At 33.3% G+C, this 9,731-nt stretch overlaps 2 protein-coding genes and 1 pseudogene across 3 annotated transcripts in view; 2 read left to right on the forward strand and 1 right to left on the reverse strand.

Annotated features, from left to right (window-relative positions):
* LOC110271661 lies at positions 374 to 1,673 on the forward strand (annotated as a pseudogene).
* LOC107644836 (type 1 phosphatases regulator ypi1) lies at positions 3,520 to 5,331 on the reverse strand. Of its 2 annotated transcripts, none has more exons than XM_016348776.2 (2): positions 5,161 to 5,331; positions 3,520 to 4,298 (listed from the first exon to the last, which is right to left on the reverse strand). In XM_016348776.2, exon 2 carries the CDS (start codon positions 4,213 to 4,215, stop codon positions 3,835 to 3,837), a length of 381 nt encoding a protein of 126 aa, XP_016204262.1. In that variant the 5' UTR covers positions 4,216 to 4,298; positions 5,161 to 5,331; the 3' UTR covers positions 3,520 to 3,834. The 2 variants fall into 2 exon arrangements, with proteins under 2 accessions (XP_016204262.1, XP_016204263.1); XM_016348777.2 differs by having other exon boundaries at positions 5,183 to 5,326.
* Positions 3,555 to 9,731, forward strand: part of LOC107644837 — a gene marked incomplete in the record, with an annotated part of 33,265 nt that continues 27,088 nt past the window's right edge. The window contains 8 exon segments of the mRNA XM_021103233.1: positions 3,555 to 3,560; positions 7,191 to 7,194; positions 7,711 to 7,788; positions 7,969 to 8,078; positions 8,481 to 8,574; positions 8,910 to 8,953; positions 9,402 to 9,470; positions 9,612 to 9,670. Of these exon segments, the coding sequence (XP_020958892.1) occupies positions 9,456 to 9,470; positions 9,612 to 9,670 (74 nt within the window).

Genomic DNA, 9,731 nt, shown 5'->3' on the forward strand with positions numbered 1-9,731 from the left:
AGTATAAATAATCTATCTCTTCGTGCATTGTGCGGATGTCACTCAAATTTTACTAAATTATCATCTAACAGGTATTAACTATAAACTTCACAAAAAACAACAGTACGTGAAATCCCACCAACAATTAATAAGCACTAGCGTGCAATTTGCTGTTCTTATAAAGAAAAAGAAAATATATTTTCCATTTTTAGAAAAAAATACCATGTGGATAAACATAGGAGTTAGTTAAAAGTTTGTATAAGAGTAATACTTGCAAAATAAAGTGAGACGAATAACAGATTTTTTGCTCCAACTCCTTAATAAAAGCAAAAAGTAAAAAATAAAAGATAAATACTAATACTTCACACAAATTATTCCCATCTACATATTCAGAAGCATTTCAGAGTCATATATGTGATAGATATGTTATAGTTATAGACTAATAATTTCACATATAAACTGCCCTACACTATTGTGTTAAGCAACTACTATTACTATATAGTATATACAATAATATTCCTCCTGGTTTAGTAATTTATCATGGCATCCCCATATGCAACTCAATCTCTTCTCTCGATTCTGTTCATCATTCTAACAACCTTCCTTCACTTCAGTTTATGCATGGCAAAAGGGCAAAACATGACATGAGAAAGAAAGGAATGCACTCCTCAGCTTCAAGCATGGACTCTCAGACCCTTCTAACAGGCTCTCATAATGGTCTAATGAAAAGGACTGCTGCAGATGGCTAGGAGTTCGCTGCGACAACATCACCGGCCTAGTCGTGGGACTCAATCTCAGCACCCTGCTCAACTTGCCTTACATGGAGTTGAGTGGTGAGATTAGTCCTTCCTTGCTTGAACTAGAATCTTTGATGAGCCTGGACTTGAGTTTGAACTATTTTGTTCATACTCAAATATCAAGCTTCTTTGGCTCAATGAAGGGACTAAGATACTTGGACCTTAGCTTAAGTGGATTCATGGGACTAATCCCTTATCAGCTAGGAAATCTTTCAAACCTGCAGCATCTTAATCTTGGATACAACTAGGCTCTTCAAGTTGGTAACCTTAATTGGATTTCAACCCTTTCTTCATTACAATACCTTGATTTGAGTAGTACAGACCTACATAAAGAACTTGATTGGATTCAAGTTTTTGGTGCACTTCCTTCCCTTTCCGAATTGCACTTGGAGAATTGTTAAATTGATAACTTAGCACCATCAAAAGGGAAAGCCAACTTCACAAATCTCCAAGTGCTTGATCTTTCAAACAACAATCTCAATCAAGGGATCCTTTCATGGATTTCTAATTTGAGCTGAACTCTTGTGCAGCTCGATTTGCGCAGTAACTTTCTTCAGGGTGAAGTCCATGAGATGCTATCAAGAATTCAGAACTTGCAGAGCCTTGTCTTACAAGGAAACCAACTAAGTGGGGAACTTCCAGATTCATTAGGCAAGCTTGAGCATCTTGAAGTCTTGGATCTCAGTAACAACACCATCACAGGTCCTACTCCAGCATCATTGGCGAATTTATCATCCTTGAGGACGTTAAATCTCGGTCACAACCGACTCAATGGGACAAAAACTAGCATTGGTGATGTTGAGGCCATTTTCATTTGTTAGGAATAAAATAGCATATGTAAATTATGATGTATGTGGATAAAAACTTTTCAGTATTTATATATTGTTGATTATAGAGTATGATGATTATGTTGAAACAAACAAGTAGTGGTTCTACAAGAGAAGTATCCGTCTAATTAAATAACCGATTAATGTCAGGTTTCTCTTTAAAATTTGGATGTGGAAGGACTGGTTTGTGAAGTCAAACAAAAACTAAAAGCATATGGTAATTTGTGATTGATGAACATATTTTTAAAGTAGTTTTCTTGAATCATTTTGGTTTCTATTTTCAGTTTTAAGCAAATCATATTGCCTTGAAAAAATGTATCTTGGGTTCTATTTTTAGTGTTGATATTTCTTTCAAAATATATTTAACTAGCTTCAGTTCTTAAGTGGTGTGTATATATAATTATATATATATATATATCATATCAATTAGTTAAAAGTATAAAATCAAACTCAAATTTCAAAAGTGGAAAAGCAAGTCTCTCTACAACTTGGACTAGGTTGATTCAGTCAACATGAGACTGAGTCAGTCTTTTAAACAAGGACAAAAGTAGGCAAAACACCATTCAGTTTTAAGTGTGTGGGAGCCAGGGACGGATTTACTCTTTAAGTAGTGGAGGCAAGTTCCTTGACTCTGAGATTTAAAAAACTTTTAGTAGTTCTGAATAATAAAAGTTAGAGTAAAGTATATTTTTTGTTCCTAAAGTTTGACAGAAGTTTCAAAGATACTCTTAAGTTTTATTTTGTTTCAATTTTGTCTAGAAGTTTTTGATTTGCATCAAATATACCCTTAACAGCTAATTTTTCAAAAAATTTAAGACCAACGATTTTATAAGAACAACTCTCAATATAAGCAAATCAAGCATAATCTTCATATATTATTGTTAGATTGGTCTTAAATATTTTTAAAATTGAGCTGTTGATGGTATATTTGATACAAATAAAAAACTTCTGGGACAAAATTGAAACAAAATAAAACTTAGGGATATTTTTAAAATTTTTGCCAAACTTCAGGGACAAAAAGTATACTTTATCCTAAAGATTAGTTGCCCCCACTATAATATTAGTTTTGAACCCACTTCTCCCCTTTTCTCAATTTTTTTTTTCTGCTCCAAAGTTACTACCACCACTCCATCAATAATGCTTTAAGCCTCTTATAACAAAAGGATGAACCCACTTCTCCCCTTTTCTCAATTTTTTTTTTTGCTCCAAAGTTACTACCACCACTCCATTAATAATGCGTTAAGTCTCTTATAACAAAAGGAAGTATTTCGAATTCGAAGTAGAGAGCCTTACAGCAGATCCAGGATAGCCTCTTATAACAAAAGGAAGTATTTCGAATTCGAAGTAGAGAGCCTTACAGCAGATCCAGGATAACGACAAAAAATTTTAAATTATCATCTGAATGAGAGAGATAAAGTTAGATGTGCATATTATCATATTATGTATATTTTGCCCATTGTCAAAATTTCCTAGATCCAGGAGCTATGAATTATGTTATTTTATTTTACTTTTTTAATCCATAACTAATCTCTACAATCTACATGAAACAATTTTAATCATTATAAAGAAATTGAATCCAAAACCTTATTCAAGTGGAGAACTATTGTTTTAAAGAACTTGAATCCAAAACCTTATTCAAAGAAAGATGAACATGTATATATACAGTGGACAAGGGTAGCATAACTTACCAAACCAGCCATTAAGACCAGCGGTATAATTTTCATTTTTTCTGTTGACTCTACCATACCATTCGCCTAAAAATGGGTTGCAAACTTTATTTAAAGAAATAAGATGGTAAAATCATTCAAGGATTATTCTTAACAATCATTCCAGCCATGATAATAATAATAAAATGATGATGGCAAATAATATTAGAAAGTAAAAACCATCTTTGTATCATAAAAAACATAAGCATATAGAACAAAGGAAGAGCTTATAACTTGCAGTGAAGATTAGTGTGTATTATGTTCAACAAACATGAAGCCCTCTCTACTACAGTAAGGTAGCTGTGATCAAATCAAGTTTCAAAGAAAAAATGATTAACATTAAACAAAAGCATTGCTACCATTTCAATGACATGATTTTATGCTTTCAACCCAAGCAACAGGCCAACAATTCCATTGACTAATCAACTTTAAAACTCCTGCTTCATTGACTGCTAGAAACACTTTACATTTACAAAAAAATATGACTCTCAGTTTTATCTATCACAGCTGTGATCAATCAGAACCTTAACTGCTTGGACCAGCTTCATCATTACTCTTGGAGCAACAACCCCCATCACTGTGATCGTGGGCATGTTTATCGGAGTTATCTGGATTGTCATCTTCATCACTGTCATCCTCATCAAATGACTTCTCTTTGTGAAAGATACAGCACTTCTTGGAGCTCTTCTTCTGCATAAACTCATTGTCTACCGTGCCCTCTTTCCATGTGACCTTCTTCTTGCGACTTAATGGAAGGAAAAGGACTTCTGGTTGCTGCTGTTCTTGTTGTGAGGAAGAGGATGATGGATCAGAGCTTCCAATGGTTATGGTAGTGGTGGCAGTGGCAGTGACAGAAGGGGAAGACATGGCTGAAGGCCTGGTGGCAGTCATGCGTCGTCTATCCATGATTAGCAAAATTGGATGTCTCTAATTAATGGCTTAAGCAAATGCAATGCTGAGAAAGTTTCCAAAATGGATAAATGCACAACCTACAAAACATATCACCAATAAATTAATGTTAATAAGCAAAAATCAGAGTAAATAAGCCAAAAAGGAACACAAAGTGTCATTTTTTCAGTCAGATGAGAGACTGGGGTTTTTGAAAATCAAAGACATCCAACAACCTCTTTCAGTAGCAACGCAAGTGTCATTTTAAAATCCAACCAGGATATTTAGACATTCAAGTTATACATACATCCGATCATATGATTTCTAACATTGCTCAAGAGAAATGATAAAATATTTGCAAAGCAACACTCATACAAAGCATTCACAAACTAAATCAATATGGAGGTATAATCCATCCATATGATGTTCAAAGAAAGAAACTGGATGAGAAGCACTGTCTATTTTTTCATTTTCAAAGTTCAAGTTCAACTCTTATACATATATTTAAAAGAAATAAAAAAATGTCTATCACATTTATGGGACCTGTAAACAAACATGTTATTAATTCAAGTTTTGCTATAAAAGTTGAAATACCCAACACATTCGCTTTAAAATGCATAAAAGATAATTCCACAAATCACAGACATGTTAAGCATGCCAGGTTTGAATTAAATCAGAAAATCAATTAAAGAAATTATGAAATCATGAGATACCCTAACAATGATCCCCCAAACCAAATTGTCCTGACCATAAAGGGATATTATATTAGAAAATCGAAAAGAAAAACTTTTTATCCTAACCAAAGGATCGCATAACCCTAAATTTAAAATCATAAGTAGAACTGTGTCCATTTCTTCTACGCATCGAACAATTTTGCACGAAATGAAACAGAAGCAATGATGTATTATTGCAAAAGGCCCAGAAATTAAAAGAAAAATAAATAAGAACCGAAAACAAAAGAACCTTGAGAATTCGCAGCACTAACTTTGAAGAGGAGATAGGGTTTTTCCAAGAATGATCAGCGTCAGAAAGGGGCGAGGGACGCGATTCTCTGTGTAAAGCGATGTTCGAAGGAAAGCTTTCTTACAACAATTTGAGTTCCTTTTTTCCCAAACAGCAAATATAATTGTTCGTTGTTTTTTAATTTTTGGGTAAAATATTATTTTAGTGGAGTGAATCTTAATTTGATTTTTAATATTTTAAAAATTTTAACTCAATTGCAAAATTGTTTAAATAGTTTTGATAACTATTATGCTCAAATTTAATCATAAGACAATATTAAATTTGTTTAAATTTTTTTGGGATAGAAATAAGACTTTTGAAATATTAGAGATCAAATTAGAATTTGACTTAAATTAGGGGTGTTTAAATTTAAACCGATTCAAATTAAACCGTTCATCAGATCCAATCCAAACCAAAAATAGATTAAAACCGTACTAATTCGGATTTGATTGGATTCTATTTTTTGCAAACCGCTGGATTGGATCGGATTTTGGATCTATTTTTTATAACTGATCCAATCCAATCCAAACCGCACGATGTGCTATAATATTATTATTTTATTATTATATTTACAATTATACTTATAACATGTTCAATTTGTTATACATTTTTCTATTATTCATGTATTATTATTTAATAAATATTTTATGTTCAAAATATTATTTATTTATTTATTTTAACCAACCTATAAATTTATTTCTATTGTTATGTTATCGTTGGTTTTTTAAAATATTGTTAAGACTTGTTATGTCATTGTTAGTTGTTTAAAATTTGATGTTGAGACTTGTTATATGTATTTAATTTTTTTATTTAAAAAACTACAAATTCAAACCGATCCAAACCGCTTGTAATCGGATCGGATCGGATCGGATTTCCAAAAAAATTTATCAAATCTTAACCGCACCGCATATAAATTTAACGTTTGGATCGAATGACTTTTTTTCTTAAAACCGAACCGAACTGTCCGCGAACACCCTTAACCTAAACATTGGAAACTAAAATAATTTTTTTTTTATTTTTCATTATATCTCTTAACCCAACAAATTAAAAACTAATTTCTCGAGAATTGGAGTCTTATTCAAGGGTCAAAATAGTACTTTATTTTAGATGGAATGGGCCATGACCCGTTTAATTTTTTTAGTTAAACCATTTTGCGGAGTCCATACAAAAAAAGAGTTGCGGAATAAATTAATAATAAAAAAAAAAAGAGAAAAAGTTCGACAATTCTGTGTGTCACTCGCGAGAACACACAGCTTCCTTGCTTTTGATTTTGAGCGACGTTCGCATCTCCCAGCTACCGCGCGCGCCTCGTCGGTCACCGGTTTCCGGTCGCATCACGTCAGGTCGACGGTGGCGTCTTTCCGGTCTTCGGTTGCTGCTTGACGGCTCACACCGTTGCACCTACTTCGTTCTTCCACGTGCGTTTGCTTTCGTTTCTTTCTCAACGTTTTTGTTATTCGTTTTCTTCTCCGTACTTACTCTAGCTCTTTTTATTCCTAATTTCTGTTTCTGAATGCTGTATAGTTGTTAGTGGTTAGTGTTTAGTTGTGACTAATGACTTATCAATTTGCGTTGTGGAAATTCGTTTATCGACTTTGTACTTAAATTTGAGCTAGATGATTTTGGTTCAATTTCAGTTTGGTTTTATATATCTGTGATTTTCCAGTGAGGACTAGTTTTAACAAACTTCTGCTTGGAAATTCTGATTGCTTTGCACAATTGCACCAAAAAGATGGAATCAGCTGAATTTTACATGATAGTTCAAACTTCAAACCAAGTGGTTGATAGTCTTATATTAATATAAAAAAGAAGTGTTTAAAAGTAGCATTTCTGTTACTCTGCTTGTTTCAAATCCTTGTTTGCTTTCACTAACCTGGCTGTAATTAGTTTCTGCAGATGAAGATATTGATGTTGTTGTGTACATAATGTCTAATACTGCACCTTTTTGGGAACATGATAGCATGACATGAATTTATATTTTTTGAGCTGAGCTTGGTGCTCCTTGTAATGGTGTTGGGTTAGGGTTGATTTTGTTTCTCTGATTTAGTCCATTAAACCATAAATTATGGGTTTTAACTTTTACTTGTAAATGCTAGAAAGCTCATTCACACTTGATAATATAGTTTACATTGATACTCTTCCTGCTGCCACTTATTCTTGCGGAAATGGATTTGATTGAACATTTGGACTTGTGGTGAAGATAAAGTGCCATCCATGTTGTCCTCTTATATTAAATGCATCATATGGTCCTCAAATGTCAAATTATAAAATGACCAATTTTATGTCAAAAAAGGACATAAAAAAACCAATTGAATGTCAAAAATTAATAATGAAGGGCCAGACTGATGTCATGACCTATTTATTGGTGGAAGAGATGAGGATGAAACAGGTATTGCTTGTATGTTTGAAGGACTTAAACGTGTGTGTGAACTTATTTTTGTATCTGTGAGTATGTTTAACTGAAGGTTGTTTGTGGACTGATTTTAAAGTTGAATGTTTGTTATCATTTAGAGGTGGTACTACTAGAGAATGTGGAGCTAATACTTGAAGCATTTGATTATCTCCAGCTTCCGTTTGCACTAAAGCAAGGTGCAGTGATCTTATCCTTCTATATACATTTTAATGACTTTTTCCGTTTTACCATTATTCCGTACTATTCTTTCCCCCCTTGATACATTGGTTGATTAGAAAAATTCATGGATGATGGAAGGTATGTGCAAAGGTGCTCCTATTTTCTTTAACCTAATGGAGGTTGTAATTTTTGGCTAGGTCGAGTTGGGAGGTTAAGCATCAAAATTCCTTGGAAAAAGCCCTGGGATCCTATTATAATTATTTTAGAGGATGTCTTTGTTTCTGCATCCCAGAGAGATGATCAAGAGGTACGTCTTAATTCTTTCACTTTGAGTACAGTCATCTGTTTCATAAACTTTCACGACTGTATTAGATGCTTTGTAACAATTATTTATATGTCCATAGAATAATTACTTAATGAGTTAATGAAAATAACAAACTAACAAAGACAAGGAAATTTTAGATATCAAGTCATACATTCACACTAGACCTATTTAGCATCCACACATTACATCAAAGGAATTAGGTGTCAGTCATCTGTATGGTGTAAAGCACATGGTCTCTTCAGAGGACTTCCCTCTCACATGTTGAGAGATTGGAAATCCGCAGTTCACAAATGTTTTGATTTTCTTTGTATTCTTAGTTGGGAGGATATCTTTTCCTCCACTTTGCATCTTTTCTTCCGTAACAATTTAATTTTGAGGTGATAGTGGGGTGCTGAAGCTGTCGAGAAAAGAGAATTTGCTGGCAAAAAGGCTAAGCTAGCAGCAGCAGAGTTGGAAAAGTTATCCAGACGTGTGAGTGGTAAGTCCTTTGTTTTCAATTTGAAGTCCTACCCATTAAAGTTCCTTTTAGTGATTTTGTTTATAGTTGGGTTCTACAATCTCCCCAATTTGCAGTTTTTTAGTCCCTATTGCATTTGTCCTAATTTTTGAAAGAAAAGGATTGATTAGCTTTGTTGCATCTTTTAACTTTACTAAAGAAGATATAAAATTTGGAGTTTGAGCTTTTGGACTTGTCATTTGTGTTAATTCATTCGTATTTTATTTTAATTTTGTATTTTTTAAATCCATTTGATGTTTGACTGAAATACTCATAAAATTGGTTTGTTAATAACTTAATAGCTTTATCTTCTGCAGGTAGCAATGCCGGCCAATCATTCATTTCTCACATCACTGCAAAGGTAGAATTATTTTATATTGATATTGTTGTTTCTTATGCTTATTTCTTGATGTCAATCCGATCAAAACATGTCAGTCATATGTTGCGGAAACTTGATTAAATAAAGAGCTAAAGGCTAGTGGAGCCAACATGAATTAAAACTCTTGGCTTCTTGGTTAAATAGCCTTTGATACCATCATGTCAATGGTTGTCACACCAATGTTTATGTGGTCAGTTGCTGGTCTAGGAATGGGTTTTCAGATGGTAAAAAATCCACTTGTTACATGGGGTGTGTGTGTGTGTGTAAGTTTCTTCATCTATTTTTAACTTCTCTTTGCTTTCCCTTTATTAAGAATAATTAAAATAATGAAGAAACAAAAAGAAAGTGGTAATATCATACCTGGTACCAATGAGCTTTATCATGATTTGTGATACGATATGACCCCTGATGCTTTATCCTTTTTCATCAGGTTCTTGACAGCATTCAAGTAGACATTAGGAATTTTCATGTTTTATACAGTGATATGCAGAATGACATGGTAAGTTTATCTTCATGCCAATTGCCATACCTTTTTCCCCTTCAAATGGACCCAACACAAACCCACAGATTTGGTGGTGGTTTTTGGATAATAAATCCAATTGGCTTTTTCTTTTCTCATAATTTTACTGTATTTTTGCAGGGGCATGTTATGTTTGGTTTGAAGTTCTCTAATTTGACCATGAAGCAAAATGTTGCTGGGTGATGCTCTCTCACTTTCATCTTGCTTACTAGTGAATCTCTCTCTGTGCCTGTTCACACT

The sequence above is a fragment of the Arachis ipaensis genome, chromosome B05 (assembly GCF_000816755.2).
Source record: "Arachis ipaensis cultivar K30076 chromosome B05, Araip1.1, whole genome shotgun sequence".
Lineage (NCBI taxonomy): Eukaryota > Viridiplantae > Streptophyta > Magnoliopsida > Fabales > Fabaceae > Arachis > Arachis ipaensis.